The sequence below is a fragment of the Lactuca virosa genome, chromosome 8 (genome assembly GCF_052849685.1).
Source record: "Lactuca virosa cultivar CGN04683 chromosome 8, Lactuca_virosa_CGN04683_v6, whole genome shotgun sequence".
Lineage (NCBI taxonomy): Eukaryota > Viridiplantae > Streptophyta > Magnoliopsida > Asterales > Asteraceae > Lactuca > Lactuca virosa.
In genome coordinates, this window is record NC_136433.1 from 117,427,263 (window position 1) to 117,449,903 (window position 22,641).

Below are 22,641 nucleotides of genomic sequence, written 5' to 3' on the forward strand. Positions count from 1 at the left end.
TGTCGAGGACAATCTAAGGTTTACCAAAGATTGGTTGCTCAAGGACAGTTGGAAGTATAATGTTAATTCTGGTAGGACCATATTGACATAATCTGTAAGGAGGCAACTCTTGTTCAGAAGTGATAGTCAAAATGGAATATGGAAATGTTTCAAAGTTAGAAATTATTCAATCTGTATAAGATTAGGAAACTTAATGAAAGAAGGATGTTTCCAAGGAGCTGATCTCCTTTGGAATGCTCTGTAATGATTGTTGTCAAGTCTTTCTGACTTCGTGCATAATCATTAAGAGGATCAATGCATATAAGTTTAGAATCTAACAGATTTCAGTAAATGGCATGAATTTGGAATTCTTGCATTTGCAATAAGGATTTGGGACTGTGAAAAGAGGATCATTGGAGTGATGTTCAATTGATCTATTTTACAAAGTAAAGATCATAGACAAACATAGTATGCATACTTGGTGTATGGCATGACTAGTGTTTAGAAAATATAGTGTACATGCTTGGAGCATGGGACAACTATTGTTTTAAATTCAAGTATAAAGTTGATAAAACCGAAACAATGAATAATGAGTAATCAGTATGGTGATAAATAAAAGTGTTTATTTATATTCATAGGGTTTGATACCATATTTGATTCATTTATTCTTGTGTTTCACTTTGCATGTTTTGACTTCCAGAATAACTAAGTCGCTCTTCCCGAATGATTAAGTTATTCAAACCATCCACAGTCGGTCATATGTTGGAAGTAGATATGAATCAAGACTGTCATGGGTTGGTTTGTAGAGGTCCAAGTTGGTGGACAAAGTGGTGCTACAACACTCATGAGTGCTCATAAGTTCTGAGTATTGGATTCAACCCGCGCTCATTTGAATCACTTCATGGATTTTATCACGAGTGATCATGAGACGATAATATCTTATATTCTTCAAACCAATAGATATGAGTTGTTACTATGAGTTGGTTATACATTGATTGCACGAAAACGCATTGGTAACTCGATGTTATAAAACGTGCATTTGTGTATGATTCAACAAGTAGTAGAACAAGCCATATGAGTCGAAGTTTATCCATTCCTTTTACCTTCGAGATAAAAGAGATATCTGTGGGCCCCTCGATGATTTAAAGATGATACATGTGAGTGCTTGGCCAAGCCAGGACTGATTTGATTTGTTCAATCAGTCAGTCATCATGAATCGGAAATCGGGAAACAACAAATGGACAGAGAGAATGATTGATAATCCATGTCTCAGTCCATATGATATCTAGAATGGAGGAATATATGATCCCTTATCTAATGGACAAGTCATTGACAAAGGTCAGAGTTCATCGACAAGGTCAGAGTTTGACAGAAGCTTTTGAGAGCTACGATTGCTGATCGGTTCCTGAAGTCATACGCAATAATAGTTTTAGACTTATCCAAGTGGGAGACTATTGTATTACTGTCTAAGTCCATAACTATAATTGGTAAGACTTGACCCGACCCGGCATGGTCCATTTGGGTTGCATGGCATCATGCATTTGGATAGACTATAATGAGAGAAATAACACTTAAGGTTGGTTAATATATTATAAGTTCTAATATATTAATAAGGTTATTTAATTAGTATTGATCAAGAATTAATTTGGAATTAATTAAGTGATCAAAAGGAGACTAATTAAATATATGGGTTGATTGTGTAAATCATTCATTCTTATATATGTGGGCTTGTGATCCAAGATTCCTTATGTTGGACTAAGTCCATGGGGTGACCCATGGATACTCCATGGAGGTTAAAATCCATGGAGCATAAGGAATGAGTAAAGTTATGAGTTACATGGTGTAACCCTAATAGCCACCATATAAAAGAATCTCATGGCTCAAGAAATCGTGTACTAATGTGTGAGTGTGAGGGCTAGACGATTTTAAGGAGTGTTCAAGTTTCTCTCAAGTTATTCCAAGTGTATTTGGTGTTGTGTGAACCATTTGAGGTGTCACACTTGGGGCACTAGGCACTCAAGCTTCATGAAGACATTCTACATCAAAGAGGTATGTATTCTATCTTGTTATATTTATTATTTTGTATGCTAGATTAGGATAATACCTTGGATGTTCATAATTGTATGTATAATAGAGAAAACATAGATCCAAGGTATTTAGGGTTGCATGTACACTTAGGAGTGTTAGAATGCTCATAACCCAACAGCATCATGCATTTGGATAGACTATAATGAGAGAAATAACACTTAAGGTTGGTTTATATATTATAAGTTCTAATATATTAATAAGGTTATTTAATTAGTATTGATCAAGAATTAATTTGGAATTAATTAAGTGATCAAAAGGAGACTAATTAAATATATGGGTTGATTGTGTAAATCATTCATTCTTATATATGTGGGCTTGTGATCCAAGATTCCTTATGTTGGACTAAGTCCATGGGGTGACCCATGGATACTCCATGGAGGTTAAAATCCATGGAGCATAAGGAATGGGTAAAGTTATGAGTTACATGGTGTAACCCTAATAGCCACCATATAAAAGAATCCCATGGCTTAAGAAATCGTGCACTAATGTGTGAATATGAGGGCTAGACGATTTCAAGGAGTGTTCCATTTCTCTCAAGTCATTCCATGTGCATTTGGTGTTGTGTGAACCATTTGAGGTGTCACACTTGGGGCACTAGGCACTCAAGCTTCATGGAGACAAGCTACATCAAACAAAGGTATGTATTCTATCCATTTGATTACCCAAGTATCAAGTATTGTATGCTAGATAGGGTAATACCTTGGAAAGTTCATAATTGCATGTATAATAGAGAAAACATAGATCCAAGGTATTTAGGGTTGCATGTACACTTAGGAGTGTTAGAATGCGCAAAACCCATCAGTGGTATCAGAGCCAATGCTTGTTTTCTTGTTATACTTGCAAAATTAGCTGAAAAATCGAATTGTATTAGTTTAAAAGTTATGCTAATTACTTGAAAAAAATTTGATGTGAATTATCTTTGTTCATATGAGTTTATTAGATTAATAGAAAAGTTAATTGATTATGTGTTTTCAATCCATTTTAATCTAAGAGTTGATTCTGAAATGTGTTTTTGTAACTTGTCCTCAAGTTATATGAAAAGTCACATTTAAGTTTCATAAAACTCATAAAAAATTGGCAATGGTTACAAAAATGAAGAGTCTTGTCCTCATTAAATGGTTTTATGACTCCATAACTTGTCCTCAAGTTATGGAGGTTCAAGAGTCACTTCATTAAATGATAAAATATGTAACCTTAATTAGTTCCATAAGTTAGAAAAATAAAGAAAAGTTACATTCTTTTATTAGTTTAAAGTCTTCCATAACTTGTCCTCAAGTTATGGAACTTGAAGAGTTTTTTTTTTAATTAAAACTACTTTAAACACATAAGTTATGGAATTAATTAGTTTTGAATATTTTCAAAACTTGCCCTCAAGTTTTGGAATTTGTAAAGTTTTCCCCATGAATACTTTAATTCCAAGTTAGCCCTTAGAATTTTAAAAGTTAAAATTCAACCCTTATACTTTATAGTATTATAAGTTAATAATAAATATATGTATAAGAGCAAGTCAGTCTTACCGTTAGTAGGCCTCATTCACGAAGCCGGTCTATAAGGGGGGTATAAGGTTACTGCCTATAAAATGGCAGTTTAATGGGTGTCCACTCTCACCCACCGCTTCCTTGACTGGTGGAGGGTCGTTAGCCGAACGGGTAGGACAAGGATTATAATTCTCCCTTCATTAAAAGTATTAATGATAAATACTAAGTAACTAAACACTTATAAATTCCCAATCTTAGTTACTTAGGAAAATGTGAATAAGGTGCTAATCCATGAAATTACACTTTGCACTTTGTTTAAGCCGTTAGTGGAGCGTGTGTGGTTAACCGGCACACTAACCTGGATTTAACAAAGTAGGCAAAGGGTAACTTAATATTTATCATAGTATCGGTGGAGCTCGTGTGGTTAACCGGCACATCGATTTAGGGGTAAATATTAAGGGTACCAAGTATATTTGCATGGTTACTTCACACCTTGTTTTGTGATCCTCGGCATCCCAGTCACAAAACCTGAAGGGCACACTCGAGATTGAAACATGTCATTGAAAAGTTCAATGAATCTCAAAAGATCTAGGAGTTTCAAATCCAATTAAAAACCTAATTACATTATTTCTTTTTTCATGGTGGAAATTGGTAAATCGTCATTTACATACCTTCAAGTATTTTATAACTCGGATTACGGCATCCCTCTTCCGGTTATAAATAGGTTGTTGGATCCTAGCCTTAATATTTCATATTGGGTGTTATATTAAGGACTTTAGATCAACTATCTTGAATATCTCCCAAAAGATGTCTAGTTCAGACATCTATGATCTTCCCAAATCTCTTGGAACTTTACTTCCTCCACCTCCTCCAATTATTCTCCCTAACCCACAAGTTCAAGGTCACTCAAGCCCTAATGGCAAGCAAGGTCTATGTGTGATCACATCTTAGAGATGAAGTCACATATTGACAAGCTGGGAGAGTTGGGTGTCAAAGTCTTGAGAAAGTTGGATGTTCAATCACTTTCTAAGTCACATAGTGAGTTCCTTTAGGACTACTATGAAACAGACTATGACATGAACCTTAATGATCATATCTATTTGCTTGGTGCTGCTGAATCAGCAATGATTTGGAACGATAGTAAAGAAAATTTGATTAGAAGATCAACTTCCCAAAAACTTTATGGACAGTGACAATGGTGACACTGGAAATCCAGAAAAAGCATTCTCTTCCCAATGGAAAGGGATTGGCCATAGTCAACCCGGTTGACCAAATGCTAAGGAGAAAGGCTAAGTCTGAGATAGTCTCATTACCAAAGGGTCCATATGTTTATTTTGCCAAAGGAAGGGGCGTTGATTGCAAAGCTGCCAAGTTTACCTAAGGATGTTAAAGTCAATAAGTCTGACTCTACTTCAGGTAGAGCCCATTATCTAACTCTGTTAAGTTTCTATTCTAAGATCCTCATTACATGATGTGACTGGGTCACATGTTGATGTTTTAAGAATGAAACAATAGAGAGAAAGCTTAAAGGAAGTATATGCTGATTCTGATCGCGTAGGTGGATTTCGATCGCATCAGAATTTTGAAGCTGTTACTTAGGAGTTATGATATATTGCTTAGGAATAGATAACAACAAGTTTTTCCGTATGCATTTGCACTATAAGGATAAGTTTTTTCCGCAAAGTTTTGAAATAAAATAAAAGTTTTTAATTTTATATTTATTTTAAATATCCTTACAAGTGGCATTTGTGAAAAATGGTTGTTTATATGATTCCATTGATAGCAACATTTGAAAAAAATGGACTTGATTCTTTCGTTTGTGGTAGTGTCATAATTTACCAAATAAGGAAAGATTCTCATTCCCAAGGCTTCAGTTGGATAGAAACTTGGAATCATGCAAGTTGAATAGTATGATGAATGAGAACTTTCAAGCATTGGAAAATTAAGACTTGTTCACATGGATGTGTGAGTCAAGTTAAGGACTAAAGGGATCGAGTACACATTCTTGTGCACTGGTCAAGTCCAGCACAAAGCTCGTTAAGACTATTTGTCATGATTTACTAAATTTTAGTAAATATGGTTATACTTACAAGTTTAAGTATAATTCTAAAACATTGGAAAAGTCTCAATGTATGGCAGAACGAATGGTAAGAAAATCAAATTAGGCAGACAGATAAAAGTTTCTCAAATCTGAAAAGATGGGAGAGTACTTTAGTATCATGTTTTGTGATCATCTTAATGATTAAAGAACCACATCACAATTGGTCTTCTAAGGACATCTTAGTGCATTCTTATGACTAAGAAGAGGAGTCATGAATTGTTGAAATGGTTAAATCCAGAAGATGAGTCATACTTCGTTTCAAAACAAGTCTTAGAGTCATACTCCAAGACTATAAGTTGAGTGACATATCTTAAAGAAAGGTTTATAACACTTGTCAAATGTAAGAGTAAAAGTGTCCTACTCTTGTACATTTGAAGTTGGTAAGTTGTGATGTTTTGGATTAAACAAAGACCAACTAAGGCCAATTGTGTGAAGTGTTTGTCTTGATAAAGAATCCGCACTATCTCTTGAATATTTGGCAAGATAGTCTTATATGTCAAGAGGACAGTGGGAGTCTTAAAGATCCTAAAAAGAATTTCAAGAACTAATCAAGAATAAAACCTGAGGTTCTTCACTAGCACACGACTTGAGGTTTATAACCTATCATGTTGACATATTCTATGCCCATTCCAGTTAAAGTTGGCTTTGCATAGGAGTTCTGAAAGTTCTCAATTGGTTGCATAACAACTTGGAAGCAATGGCAGGCCCTGTACTGCCAGGTGGCAAGAAGTTAAGATTGCATAAGTTCAGTCCATATGAGTTTGGATTTGTCATTATCCTTGTCTTGTGACTATGGTTTTGACGATTCACATGGATAAGAACACATACACCATAAAATCTAAGGGTCATAAGGTTTCTCTTCGATTCATGAAAATGATGGTGAGGAAACACTTCCACCAAGTAGATTTGAAGCAGATGGCAAAAAGTCTAAACAATTGAGACTATGATTACGGCATCCCTTTTCATAGTTCTGAAATTGTTTAGACACACATGCATGCTATCTAAGGAAAGGTGTATGATTTTGATAAAGTTTTATCAAAGCATCTCGTATCAGAAATCTGAACTTTGGTAAGGAAGTCAATAAAGTATTGATTTCTAGAAGTCCAGCTGATTTCTGAGTACATGTCAAAGCTAGTGGGAGCATAAGTGTTATGCTAATAATCATCATGTTAGTGGGAGCATGATAATTATTGTTAGTGTTGAAAGTTAGCAATGTTAATTATAGAAAACAAAAGTTTCAATTCGTGAGGCTGCAGGGATTGCAAAAGTTGTTTTGCTATAATTAAGGGAGAGGATATACTTCATTTCAGTTCTAAAGGCTTAGATTGAGACCTTAATCATCTTTAGTCAAGAATATATATATATATGAATTTCATGTTGGATTGGTTCAACTTAAGGAAATTCTAAATATTGCGTTCTCAAAATTCGATTATGATTACGACATCCCTCTTCATAGTCAAATTTTGAAAACATGGCAAATAAAAATATTGTAGCAAAAGACTGGTCTAGAATCATGTCTTTATGTGAGACGTCATGAATCGTGTACCATTTGCTTTGGGTACAGGATCGATTGCATGTGCTATAATATTTGTCATTTCTAAATTTTTCCAAATGCCCAGAGGCATTAGGAAGGGAAAAGGTCTAGAATTGGATATGACTAAAATGATTAAGCAATTGTCGAGGACAATCTGAGGTTTACCAAAGATTGGTTGCTCAGGGACAGTTGGAAGTATAGTGCTAATTTTGGAAGGACCATATTGACATATTCTGAAAAGAGGCATCTCTTATTCAGAAGTGATAGTCAAAATGAGAATATGGAGTTGTCTCCATAGGTGGAAGTTATCTGTGTAAGATTAGAAATATTAATGCAAGAAGCATGTCCAAAGCAATGTACTTTGAATATGAGACTTAGTTTCCATGGAGTTGATCTCCATTGGAATACCTTATAATGACTGTTGATAAGTCTTTGTGACTTTGTACATATTCATTACAGGAGGGTCAGTGCATATAAGTTTAAAATCTAAACAGATTTCGATAAATGATAGGAATTTGAAATTCTCACATTTTCCGATAAGGATTTGGGAGTGTGAAATTAGAATCATTGAAATTATGTTCAATTGGTTTATTTCACAAAGTAAGGATCATAGACAAACATAGAGTGCATACTTGGTGTATGGCAAAGCTATTGTTTAAGAAAAACATAGTGTACATGCTTGGAGCATGGGACAACTAGTGTTTTTAATTCAAGTATAAAGTTGATAAAACCAAAACAATGAATAATGAATAATCAGTATGGTGATAAATAAAAGTGTTTATTTATATTCATAGGGTTTGATACCATATTTGATTCATTTATTCTTGTGTTTCACTTTGCATGTTTTGACTTCCAGAATAACTAAGTCGCTCTTCCCGAATGATTAAGTTATTCAAACCATCCACAGTCGGTCATATGTTGGAAGTAGATATGAATCAAGACTGTCATGGGTTGGTTTGTAGAGGTCCAAGTTGGTGGACAAAGTGGTGCTACAACACTCATGAGTGCTCATAAGTTCTGAGTATTGGATTCAACCCGCGCTCATTTGAATCACTTCATGGATTTTATCACGAGTGATCATGAGACGATAATATCTTATATTCTTCAAACCTAGAGATATGAGTTGTTACTATGAGTTGGTTGTACATTGATTGCACGAAAACGCATTCGGTAACTCGATGTTATAAAACGTGCCTTTGTGTATGATTCAACAAGTAGTAGAACAAGCCATATGAGTCGAAGTTTATCCATTCCTTTTACCTTCGGGATAAAAGCGATATCTGTGGGCCCCTCGATGATTTAAAGATGATACATGTGAGTGCTTGGCCAAGCCATGACTGATTTGATTTGTTCAATCAGTCAGTCATCATGAATCGGAAATCGGGAAACAACAAATGGACAGAGAGAATGATTGATAATCCATGTCTCAGTCCATATGATATCTAGAATGGAGGAATATATGATCCCTTATCTAATGGACAAGTCATTGACAAAGGTCAGAGTTCGACAGAAGCTTTTGAGAGCTACGATTGCTGATCGGTTCCTGAAGTCATACGCAATAATAGTTTTAGACTTATCCAAGTGGGAGACTGTTGGATTAATGTCTAAGTCCATAACTATAATTGGTAAGACTTGACCCGACCCGGCATGGTCCATTTGGGTTGCATGGCATCATGCATTTGGATAGACTATAATGAGAGAAATAACACTTAAGGTTGGTTAATATATTATAAGTTCTAATATATTAATAAGGTTATTTAATTAGTATTGATCAAGAGTTAATTTGGAATTAATTAAGTGATCAAAAGGAGACTAATTAAATATATGGGTTGATTGTGTAAATCATTCATTCTTATATATGTGGGCTTGTGATCCAAGATTCCTTATGTTGGACTAAGTCCATGGGGTGACCCATGGATACTCCATGGAGGTTAAAATCTATGGAGCATAAGGAATGGGTAAAGTTATGAGTTACATGGTGTAACCCTAATAGCCACCATATAAAAGAATCCCATGGCTCAAGAAATCGTGCACTAATGTGTGAATATGAGGGCTAGACGATTTCAAGGAGTGTTCCATTTCTCTCAAGTCATTCCATGTGCATTTGGTGTTGTGTGAACCATTTGAGGTGTCACACTTGGGGCACTAGGCACTCAAGCTTCATGGAGACAAGCTACATCAAACAAAGGTATGTATTCTATCCATTTGATTACCCAAGTATCAAGTATTGTATGCTAGATAGGGTAATACCTTGGAAAGTTCATAATTGCATGTATAATAGAGAAAACATAGATCCAAGGTATTTAGGGTTGCATGTACACTTAGGAGTGTTAGAATGCGCAAAACCCATCAGAAGGATCTTCAAAATCCAACAAAGAAAGAAAATTCTCAAAGTCTGAAGGAGGAGGAGGAGGTGAAGGTAAGTGGTGCGAGAAGTGTAAAAAGAAACACTTCGGAAAATGTAGCGAGGAAGTGAATTGCTACAAATGTGGAAAGACAGGACATTACGCCAGCAAGTGCGCGTTCAACAAGAAGGTGTGCTACGGATGTAACAAAGAAGGGCACATTTCTAGAGACTGCCCAAAGAAAAACGAGGCAGCAAGGCCAAACACACCACCAACGCCAAGGGCATTCCACATGATCCTCGACGAAGCAGAAAACAACGCGAGGAATCGAGGATGAGGACTTCATATCCAAAGATCGAGTTATGCAGTAGCCGTATGGATAGTATCGTATGGTGTAGCCTATTAGAGGCATAGTCTAGGGTGAACTTGAACACCTATGTAATCATTTCAAGGAATAATATAAAACCTTCGTTTTGTTATCTGGTGTGTTAAGTTGTTATGTGATTTTCTTGTATGATGGCTAGGAAAACTGCGAGACAATACTTGGGACGAGTATGAGTAGGTGTGAATGGTAGTAGAGGCCTATACTACCGGAAGCACATGACTCACGCTTGGATCAGGGAAAGTCACAAGGTTACCAAGGCACTAGTAACTGATTCTGTTTTGTTCATGTCTGTCATTACCATCGTTTCGGTAATGACTAAGAAGATGATTGTTATTCTGACCTAAGTGGTCATATCCAATTGAATCCGACTACGATGCGTATGTTACGTGGTTCAGAGAACCAAGTTCGATGTGGCATCTGACTTAAGCCAATAAGATTGAAGTAAAAGATAATCGAACCAGTATCGCGCTCATAGTTAAAGAAGTTGGTAGCTAGAAATGCTACATGTTGATTATATCACATTATAACATGAAGAAAAGTATATTCCATTCCGGAATTTGACTCTAAGAGACTTGAGTCTAAGCATTGCAACATACGTTGAGAGGTCATTAGAACGCGACCCATCGGTCTATTGTGGAAATCGAATAACTTATCTTAAGATTGTTAAGAAGAAGAAGCAGTCTCCAGTAAGGATCGATATTGTGACTTGAAGGTCATAATTTGGAGTCTAACGTGAGATAGGGAGCAGGTGCAAGATCGAGCACCGCCTGCAGTCAGGAAGTCTTAGAGTTACATATTCGTTCGAAGAAACATCAAAGTTACGGTTATTACTTAGGATGAATAGATAACGTATGGAGTCATCATGTAAGCCCTGTTTCGTTGATGATTCCGGGACGTAAGCATCCTAAGGGGGAGATAATTGTAACGCTCGTAGATCCGGGCTAGTCAATTTAGAGATAATAGGGGTCGAAAACGACTTTTTGACAAAAGATTATTTAGAATAATTAATCTTAACCAAGTTTTAGAATATGTCTCAAGGGTTCCGTACATATAAAGAACGCCGAAATTCGAGTTATAACGAAGAAGTTATGGCCTGTCGAAGTTTTTCGGCAAAACCGGCACGACGCCGGGAGACGTAAATAGTGAATTTACGGTAGATAACTTTTTAGCCCTGGTGATCTAAACAAAAGTTGTAGTATATGTTAAACCGAGAACATCCATAAAAAGAACGCCCAAATTTGACTTCGTATGAGGAAGTTACGATTTTTCTAAGATTCGGCTTAGCAGTGCACGACCCGAAGCTCGAATTTCAGTTCAAGCGGTTTTTTGGCTTACGCGACCTAAATAAGAGTTGAATATCTCATTAATAGGAACTCAACGGTAAAAAGACAGACGAAAGCGGAGTCCGTATGAAGGAGTTACGAATTCTTCGCGGTCATTTAATAGTCTAATCTCATCCTACTGTTAAATTTAAGATCGGTCGAGAATTAACCGACGGAGTCTAAATGAAAGTGGTAGATCTTATTTTTACCTACTCATAGAAAAAAAGAACGTCGAAAACAGAGCTCGTATGCGAAAGTTACGGGGTTTAGAAGTCGGCAGGGTGCTGCTGCAAAAGGGGTGACGTGGCACAATACAGGCCACACACGTTTGGCCACCAGAAAGCTGACATGTGGCATGGACTCGGCGAGTCAGTACTTCGACTCGGCGAGTCGATCAGGAATTCAGCCTATAAATAGAGGTGTCGGGTTCCATTCATTTCTCACACCTTCAACCTTCACTTTCTCTCTCTAAACTCTCTCTCTAACTCCCCAAACCCCCCAAAAGCCTAGGAAACTTCCCTAGCACTTGAAGAAAGCCTCGGAGAGCCCGGAGTCTCCGAGAAAAAGAGTTTTTCGGTCTGAAACTCTGCTCGCACAGAGCCCGGTTTTCAAGCAAACTTCCCGGTTTCGTCAAAGAAGATTATTTTTAGAAGCAATGTGTTGTCCGGATCACTCCCTATCAGGTGAGTGCATGGTCACTTTCATCTTACACATAGATATGAAGTATTTTATATAAATTATGTGCTATGTGTCTAAATATATGCTTTCTGATTACCTGAGATGTTTGCTGTAGGGATGAGCTATAGAACCGGAAAACCGGACCGGAACCAGAATCGGACCGGAACCGGAACCGGTATAACCGGAAAATTCTTAAACGTTCCGGTTCCCGATTCTAAAAATTGGTCTTGTCCGGGTTCCGGGTATTCCGGGTATGGGTCCAACGGGTACGGGTCCAACGGGTTTGAGAACCGGATTCGAAAAAAAGAACCAAACCCGAATTAAATACCAGACGCTGTAGTTTTAAGCTCCAGTCCATAAATCCATTAAGATGAATTGTCTTTTCAAAATTAAGTTTATTCATCATGAAAATCTTGTTGGCTACCTAGGTGTTGAATTTCTCTATTGCTCCGGTGTGTGTTTGATTTCTCCCTGGGGTTTGGCTGCGCGCATATGGGAATTTTTAGCAATAGAGATCTCTGGTTTTTATTATTTCATGTCTCATTGGAATGGGATTGGGTCTTGGTGTGGACTCAATTGTTTTCGTGTGTGTGTGTTACCACTAATGTTATACAAATGGATTTCTTGGTATGGAATAAATTTGGAGTTGGTTGTTTGTATTCCATAATTGTGTGTGCAAGTGATACAAGGCCATAAGCTACACGTTTGGTCTATGTGAGGTTTACACTTACAACCTATTGTTGGGTTTCTTTATCTCCAAGTCAGTTACATGCTAATTGTTGTGAAAACAATTTATATCTGGTTGTGGAAGTTTGTAGGTGAAACAGAGTTGATCATATGGTCTCGTTATTACCCTGAAGGCAGAGAATCCACTTGGTGAAATTTGCATATTGGTCATGGCTTGTTCTTTTGCCTAGCTGTGATTACCCATTACAAGTTGTAGTTTCAAACTGGTTGTTGTGGGTGGAGACCTGGAGTATCAAGATAATTTCTTGGTTAGTTGGTTTAAAGATGTTTTTAAAAATGGAAATAAAAGCAAATAAAAGCATCAAACGGAATTTAGCTTTCTCAGAGAAACAGATCCCAACAGGGGTATTTTTGGAACTTATGATACCTTTTATTTTAACTTTAAAGAACAAATAGATTATTATAATATATTCTTAATTTGAGGCCTTGGAATATAATATACTATTGAAGCCAAGAAACAAACAGCAATTCCTTTAGAATTACTCATCTCGTATCCACCATCGTGAATCTTATTAAAGATGCCCAATATTTATGTTTCTTGTTTTACTTTGATTTTGCATATTAACAAATTACAAGTTTATACATATTCAATACTCAATCAAGATTCTGAACGATTTTTAAGAAGTAATAATGTAACGTTGCAGAAACTGCAAATAAGAGCAGGGGTATTTTTGGAAGTTTTCTTATTCCGGTTCCAATCTTGGGTTTCCGGTTCCAATGTTCAAATTCCGGTTCCAACCGGTTCCATACCCACTTTACCCGCTCCGATACCCGGAACCGAACCGGAACCGGTGCCCGTATACCGGTCCGGTTATCGGGTCTTATAATCCGTCAATTCCGGGTTTCGGGTTTTCCGGGTCCGGGTCCAACGGTCCGGGTTTGGACCCACTTTCATCCCTAGTTTGCTGGATGAAAGATCTGAACCTCTTTCTTTTCAGATCTGAACTTCTTCCTTTAGATCTAAACATTTTCTTCCAGATCTAAACTTTCTCCTTCAGATCTAGATTTTCCTTCGGATCTAAACTTTTTCTTTTTTTGTTCTAATACTTTTCTTCAGATCTAAATGGTATATGTATTTTTTTGTCAGATCTAACCCTTTTCCTTCAGATTTGAAACTTTTTCCTTCAGATATACACTTTCTCATCTCAGATCTAAACTTTTTCTTCAGATCTAAACTGTATACTTTGAGATCTATGTTGGATGAAAGATCTGAACTTCTTTCCTTCAGATCTGAACTTTTTCTTCAGATCTAGACCGTATATATATTTTATGCTATGAAAGTTATGTTGGATGAAAGATGTAAACATTGTTTTTCAGATCTGGACTATATATGTATTTTATGCTTTAAAAGTTATGCTGGATAAAAGATGTAAGCTTTATTTTACAGATCTGGACCATGTATGTATTTATATCTACATAATATGTTGGGTAAAACATGGGTAGATGAAATATGAGTTGGATGATGAGTTGAGAGGTGATATAGACCATGAGGTAAGGGTGAGAGGTGGACGATGTGAGAAGCCTTGTTCCCAAATGTTGGCCCCGTCATCTAGCAGAGTATGGATGACAACCACAGACTATTCTAGACAGTCCAGTGGAACACTAGCAGGCTTGCAACCTGTAGGTGTTATGAACGATGTGTTCACCCGGTGTACTCTAAACCCTGGCGATCATGCAGACTTGGTGCCTAAACCTTGGCGATCATGCAGACTTGGTGCCAAAACCCTGGCAACTATGCGAACTTAGTGCCTGTTGTATAAATCCTGGCGACTATGCAGACTTAGTGCCTAAACCCCGGTGATGATGGACTTCGTGCCGATTCCTTAGGATGATCCTTAGGAATGAATGAACAAGAGATAGCAGATTTTTAGGGTAGATCCTTAAGAGTACATAAGATAATGGGGATGGGTAACTGGGTTAATGATTAAACATAATAATTATATTATTGTGGATTGAAAACCCTATCTACTCACCAGGTTTCCCAACCTGACCCACTTAGTTTATTTGTATCACACGTATCGATATGAAGTTACTTTACACTGAGAGATTTAAAAGAGATGTAGATCACTAGTGTAAATGAATGTAAGTTCTGTTTATGCTTATGTTTCTGTATTGACGATGACATCCCAAATGTTTTAAAATGAATAAAAATACATTTCTTCGGAAATGCTTTGATAACGTATTTATCATGTTTTTCTGGGAACAAATTCCGCAAGATTTTTATTAAAAGAAGTACTCTGATTTTTATAAAGCATAAACAAAATCGGTCTTTTCTGGCCGTGAAAATGGGGATGTCACAGTTTGACTTAGGGGCATTTTAGGTATTTTGAGTTTAGGTCAACGTTTGTTGTTTAGGTGGCCTGTAGAGTTAGCATTTGGAGCAGTGTTCTTCTTTTCTATCTTTTCATACTATGAGGTATAACTCTCGATTGAGGGAGAGGCATGTTTGGCTATGCTAGCTTGAGTGATACCCGTGGGCCAGCTCCATTTGGTTGTGGTAGCTTGGGTGAACCCCGTAGGCGAGGATCGATTGGTTATGTTATCTTGGGCGAGCAGTCTATTCAGGCATTTGATATTATGGTCAGGGCATGTAGTATTAGTGGTAAATCCCCAGATCAGTAATGGAACGGTGGCAAGTGGATTAAATGGTGTCACGATGTATCGTGAATCAGTAAGTGTATGATTCATGAGGGTGGGATCCAGTTGTGTCTGGCATAGTTGGGGAATTAGATCAAGTTTGGAGAAGGGAAGCTTAGTGATTACTGAGTTGGATCCATGTGGCAGATGAGCTAGGGTAGCCTTTATTGGTAAGACTATTGGGCGAAGTCTTGTTGTACGCCGGTGTGTGATATTGTCAATCTTAGCAAACGGGTAAGATTTTGCATCCCAGTTTATTCGAAGGTCAGTGTGGAATCAAGGGGGAGGGATCTCGAATAGGTCGATTATGCGAATTTTTGATCATTAGGATGTTAGTTATGTATTTGGTTTGACACCAATAGTGTATACGTGTGGTGGGAGCCCCATTTGTATTAAGGTTCAAGGTTATCGGCATCGGTGAATGGTCGGTGTATCTGTTGTCTAGTTAACAGCATGATAATACAGGTTCGGAAGGATTCACTTGGTTCGGGTTGCGGAGTGAAGTTATTATGGATGTCGTATGGGATGGTTTTATGTGCCTGGAAGTCAAACATAGTATAGGGTTTTTAGTTTCGGGTAGGGTAGTTGGACCTTCTTTTGTTGGTTGAGGGTGGAGAGTTAAGGTTCGTTCTTCATCAGGATATGTGATCTCTACTTAGATTTGGGCTTTGTTAGTAAAGCTGAAAGCGGTTGTCTGATGAGAGTAGTTCTTAGTCCTAATCGGAATTCAGGAAGCTCTGGCATGGTTGTCTGTGTGGAAGTGGGAGTAGTAAGGAATGATTTTGAGAACATAATCTAATTTAAGTGGGGGAGAGCTGTAACTCCCGTGTTCCAAATTGGTTTAGCTTTCTATTCACCAGGGACCAAATATGAAGTTTTAAGAAAAACTCTATGCCACGACATGATGCAAGGATGCCCACGAGGTGGCATGAATGAAATGGTAAGCGTATTTCTGATGAGTGCCGCAACGTGGCAGTGGGTTGACCACGATTTGGCAGTTGTTCTTACCTAAGCCCGTAATTTTAGGGTTTCCTCCCATATTTAAGCAACATTTCCAGAGGATTAGGGTATCATCTTCAGTCTCCAACCCTACCTCAAAACCCTAGCCTCCCTTAGAGAGTTTTGGTTCATTTTGGTATTCTTGGTGTCTTGATGAAGAAGAAGACGACGAACATGTTTAGGTGCATTAATCCAGCAAGCATATTCCTCATCACCATCTTGAGAATATTTTAGACCCTTATGAGTGTTCAAGTTCCAAACTTTCTAGTTTGTGCTTCTAGATCTAGGATTTTCGTCCCTTTTCTTCACATTCTGAGAGTTTGAAGGAATGAATTCCATAAAGTTGGCAACTTTATGAATCCTAGGGGCACGTTTGAGGTTATATGTTCCAGATCTAGTGTTCCTTGGTGTATCTGGCCTCATGCACAAGTTTGAATTCATTTCTTCCATGAATTTGACCTAGTTTGGGAAAGACATGCACTGACCTTTATGATGCTTATGGAGTCTAAAAGTCTTCTGGAAAGTTTGATTGGGTGGCTTTAGTGATTAAGAGCTTAAAGGATGAGCTCATGTCTTAAGAAGTCATTAAGGACTTAGGGTTATAAGTTTTGACTTATAGGGATAACTAAAAGGATAAAGTTGGAAACTTTATCCATTAACACCTTGGGGTGTACCATACCTGAGCTTTGGAGCTCTTGGAATAGTTGGAAAACAGCTTAATGCATTAAGCTACTGAAACCCAGTACCCGCAATGCATCTTAGCCGCCACGACGTGGTGACTGGGGAGGAACTCGATTGTTTTGTACTTACGCTTTCATGACATGGACAATGGATGCCCACGACATAGCGATACACTAAGGTGACTTTGGGGCTGTTGACTTGTTCACCTGGGTGGACTTTTGGTCAAGACTAGTGGATTTAGTGTCTAGACTGAGTTTGGACCTTGTATGTTTTGATAGGAGTGTTGTAGCATCTGTTGCAGGGCATTGAGCTATGGTTTATTTGAGTTCATGAGTCAGGTGATTCTTCGTACTACACTTGTGGGTTGAAGGCGCCAATGACGACCCATTGAGTTGTGGTTTATCTGAGTTCGTGAGTCAGGTGAGTCTTCTCACTATACTCGTGGGTCGAAGGCACCAATATCGGCCCATTGGATTATGTATGTAGAATGCTAGCTGTCTTTGTGACTGTTGCATGTGTATGTATGATAGGTTATGCCCAATTATATGGGTTGGGCCCAATGATATGGAATGGGCCTAAAAGCATGTATGTTGGGTTGGGCCCCTTACTTGTATGATATGTGGTATTTTGGGGGAACTCGCTAAGCTTTGGTCTTACGATTTTGTGTTTAACTATTTTCAGGTACCTTTGGTTTCAAAAGGAAGGACCCAACTTGATTGCACTGCATCCCGTGGAGATTTATTCCACATTGACTGTTTACGATTCACTCTGATGTTTTGGGAATACTTTTACTCTGATAATCTTTTGGAACAAATGAATGAATGTTTTTGATTTAATTAAATAAAATTTTTACCCAATATTTTCGGGACGTTACATAAAGTCACTCTCTCGCCATCACACACATGTTTGCACGAACTAAATGGCATCACCACAAGTATTGGGTGTCTAGAATCTACACGGAACAGTACATATATCCAATACGACCATCACACCATATTTGTATAAGGGGGTGTTTGGCAAAACAACTTATTAGCTTATTAGCAAGGGCGGTCCTGGCTAGGTGCCCGGTATGGCACCGGCAGCACTTAGCTTTTGTACACGTAGTGGAAAAATTTTCGATTTTTTTAAAATTTTACATGTTGTGCCACTACGTAAAAAAAATCATGCAGCTACTAAAAACATTTTGTGCAACTACGTAAAAATGTGTCACTCTATCGGGAATTACCAAACGAAAAAAAAAATATAAGCTTACAACTTATAATTAGCTACATAGCAGCCCAATGTTTTAATCCATTATTGTCTAATAGCCCACATCCCCAAATAAAACATTAATTCTATAAATTAGCCCAATTCTAATTGCTTGTAAAAAAATAGCCCAATCCTAAATAACTAATTGTATTATCGGCTACAAGAAAGGAAAAAAGCATGACTACTCCCTGACTTCGGCTCCTGTTCGCATGTTCCTGACTTCCTTTGAACAATCAACAATCGGCTAACCTTCATTCATGACTTACACTGATCGACATTCGACAAAATCGACGTCCTTCGAACAATCGGCAAAGTAAAGCTGCGATTTCTACTTTCTTGAATAACAAAATCGACTTCATCATTCATCAAGCCCTAGAATGAAGCAAGTAAGTTTTACCAATTCATTTAGGTATTTGAAATTGATATGTTTTTTTTGAAGTTATTGATTGGCTTGGGTGAAATTAATATGTTTTATTGAAGTTATATTGTTTGCTTAGGTTATATTACTATGTTTTTATTGAATTTATTGTTCGATTAGGTGAAATTGCTATGTTTTTATTGAATTTATTGTTTGATTAGGTGAAATTTCTATGTTTTATTGAAGTTATTGTTTGATTAGGTGTAATTGTTATGTTTTTATAGGTTAAACTAAGTGTTTTTTTTTACCAAAAGACAAAGACCTAATCCTAATGAAAGTGGTGAAAAATGTGGTGAAGAATGTTCCCAAATACCAATCACCAATCAATCAATCCCTTCAGTTTCTAATGCAACTCCACAAACACCATGCTCTAATCAACCTAATGATAATGTTGACTTGAAAGATCTTCCAAAGGACCCGACGGATAGGCCAAAGATTACAAGTTACAAATCAAATATAAGAGATGATGTAAGAAGAGCGTATTTGCTTCAAGGACCTTGTCAAATAAGGGGGCATAAGTTTCCAAAAAAAAGTGATAGATTTAGAAGATCCGTTCCTTCATGGTTTGATGATTTTGATTGGTTGGATATAGTGTGAAAAAGAATAGATCATGTTGTTTATATTGTTATGTGTGTGGAAATCTCATGAATCAAAGAGGAGGGAGAGATGCATTTGTTTCCCAAGGTTTTGATACTTGGAATAAAAAAGATGCATTTTGGACTCATGTGGGTGGTGTCGATAGTTTTCACAACAAAGCAAAAGAAAGGTGTGAATTTTTAATGAGGGAAAAATAAGCTATTAATGTAGTCTTGAGGAGGCAAACCGAAGCGGAGGACCATAAATATAAAACTTGGTTACGTGTTTCTATTATTGTTGTTAGACTTTTATTGAAAACCGGTTTACCGTTTCGTGGTCATGACGAGTCGGTTAACTCGGAAAATAGAGGGCTTTACATTGAAGTGTTAAAATCCATTCGAGAGACTAGTGAAAATATTTTCAACAATACTTTAGAAAATGCTCCTAAAAACAATCAACTAATTTCTCCTAAAATTCAAAACGAACTTGTGCAATGTTTTGCACAAGAAGTACTTTTGAGTATTCGTGAAGTGATTGGTCAAGATGTATTTGCTTTACTGGTTGATGAATTTAGTGATGTTTCAAAAAAGGAACAAATGGCTATTGTTTTGCGTTATGTCGATAGTCTTGGCTTTGTGAAGGAAAGATTCATTGGACTAGTGCACGTGAAGGATACATCCTCTTTGACACTCAACAACGCAATAAATGAAGTACTTACAAGTAATAAGTTGAGTTTTAGTCATATAATTTATTCTTTACTTTTTTGTTATTTCAATTTAATTTAATTCGGTTTATGTGTTATATTATATATATATATATATATATATATATATATATATATATTAATTGTTTTAAATTTTAATAGATAAGAGGACAAGGTTACGATGGGGCTAGCAATATGCGAGGGGAATTCAATGGTTTGAAAGCTTTGATATTACAAGAGAATGACACAACTTTTTTTATATACATTGCTTTGCACACCAACTTCAATTAGTGGTTTTGGCTGTAGAAAAGAAGCATGATGGTGTTAATGACTTTTTTGAGCAAATTTCGTTGGTGGTTAATATTGTTTGTGCCTCGTGTAAAAGAAAAGACTTACTACGGGAACAAGCAGGAGAAAAGGTGCAAAAAGGCTTGTGTAGTGATGAACTTGAAACCGGAAGAGGGTTAAATCAAGAGACTACACTTGTTCGAGCGGGAGAAACAAGATGGGGTTCACATTTCAACACACTCACAAGTTTGATGAAATTGTTTGTGGATGTTCTTGTAGTTTTAGATTTTGTGAAAGATGAGGGAGGGTCTTTGGCAAACCGTCAACAAGCATCCAAAATCTTAGCATATTTTAAATCATATGAGTTCGTGTTTTACTTACATATGATGTATGGCATTTTACGCCTCACGGGTACATTGTCAAAGCAACTTCAAATAAAAGATCTAGACATTTTAGAAGCGACTTCAATGGTTAGTGGGACAATGGAGACATTGCAATCTTTTAGAAACACAGGGTTTGGTAGCATTTTGCCAAAAGTATCCTCTTTTTGTCAAGCACACAAAATTGATACTTTAGATATGGAAGAGTTGTATATTGGTGCAAGAAACCGTAAGACTACAAAGACTAATAGGTTTCATTTTGAGGTTGAAATCTTCAACACGGTGGTAGATATGCAACTTACAGAATATCGAAATCGATTTAGTGAAACAATCACCCAGTTACTAGAATACATGGGTGCTTTGAGCCCTTGTGATTCATTTGCACAATTTGAAAAATCAAAGTTATTGAAGTTGGGTAAGTTATATAAGTATGACTTTAATGATTCGGATACGATAGACCTTGAAGGACAACTTGAGATATTTTATCACTCTTGCATCAAAGATGAGTGCTTCACTAGTTTGAAAGGAATTTCTGAACTTTCTCGTTTGATGGTTAGTACGAGGAAGCATCGGTCTTATCCTTTGGTTTATAAGCTTTTAAAGTTGGCTTTGATATTACCCGTAGCGACCGCAAGTGTCGAAAGATGTTTTTCAAAGATGAAGCTCTTGAAAACCGACTTGCGCAACAAAATTGGCGATGACTTTTTGAACGACACGTTGTTTTGTAATGTTGAGACCGAAACACTTGCAAAAGTTGAGAATGAAAAAGTAATGGAGCGGTTTCAAAAGATGTTTGCACGAAGAGGACAAATTTAAATTGTAATAGATCGTTGTTATATTATGTTTAACCAAATTTTTTTTTTGTATCAGACGTTTTATATTATGTTTGACCGGAATTTTTTTTTATGTTTTATATTATGTTTGAGCGGAAAAAAAATTGTGCAACCCCTATTACTAATTCCTGTGTCCGCCCCTGCTTATTAGCGGTTCCACACTTCTACAAGCTAAAAAAGTGTTTGGATAAAAATAACTTATAGCGGTGACAAACCGCTAATAAGTCATTTTTTTATAAGTTAACTCCCTGTAACTTATTAGCCTATAAGTCAATAAACTAATAAGCTATAAGTTAATACGTAATAAACTTTTTGTTCCAAACACCACCTAAGTATTCATCATAATTGGTATATCCAGAGTATATAACAAAATTGTTGCACAATATATACCAAATAGTTCATAAATTGTATGTCGTTAGGGTATACTATATACTCACATTTTCTCTTGTAGGTTATTCTCCTGAATGCTTCCCAGAATAAATGGAAGGCCGATGGACACATACTGTTAATAACTCACCTCGAATAAACGGTGATAATTTTAGGCGAGAAGGAAAAGGGAGGGTAGGTGGATTGGAGGGACGGGGGTGGGGGAGGGGGGTATCTATTATTATTTTGACAAAACTGCACAAATCGTCTATGGGGTTAGCTGAAAATTGTCACTTTGGTCCAAAAATGTTTCGACTAACACCAGAGGTCCAAAGTTTTCATTTTGTTGCGAGTTTGGTCTATTTTTCTATAAACTTTTTCATAATGACTATTTTGCCCTTATTTTTTTTTCTTTTTCAGTTTTTTTATTATTTAAATACTTTTTTGATTAACGGAAAAAAATAAAAAAGAAAATTTGCATTTTCTATTTTATTTTTATAATTTTTTTATAACAAAATAAAAAAATAAAAATGAAAAATCTCTCTCTCTCTCTCTCTCTCTCTCTCTCTCTAAGAGAACGTCACCATCCTCACTCCCTCACCCAATCTTTACTCTCGCCGGAAATCATGAACACCACCGGCAGAAAAGATAAACACCATCGACAAAAAAGATGAACTACACCAGATCGAAGCTCTAGCAACGAAGCCCTAACCCTAAAAGTTCCAGGCTGTGACAAATAGATCGAAGCTAGGGATTGAAGCGACGACAACCTTTGAAAACCCTAGGGTTTTAGGAAATGAGAATGGTGACAGCCTCTGAAGCTGAAGCTCACCTGAGGGTCGTTTGATGGAGCTA

General features: G+C 36.9%; 1 protein-coding gene across 1 annotated transcript in view; it reads left to right on the forward strand.

Annotated features, from left to right (window-relative positions):
• Positions 1 to 21,403, forward strand: part of LOC145130766 (uncharacterized) — a 55,690-nt gene extending 34,287 nt beyond the window's left edge. Inside the window, exons 2-6 of the mRNA XM_079065533.1 lie at positions 18,720 to 18,791; positions 18,895 to 19,119; positions 19,233 to 19,406; positions 19,521 to 19,936; positions 20,211 to 21,403. Coding sequence (XP_078921659.1) covers positions 18,720 to 18,791; positions 18,895 to 19,119; positions 19,233 to 19,406; positions 19,521 to 19,936; positions 20,211 to 21,403 — 2,080 coding nt within the window. The remainder of the gene's footprint in view (positions 1 to 18,719; positions 18,792 to 18,894; positions 19,120 to 19,232; positions 19,407 to 19,520; positions 19,937 to 20,210) is intronic.
• Positions 21,404 to 22,641: the final 1,238 nt, after the last annotated feature.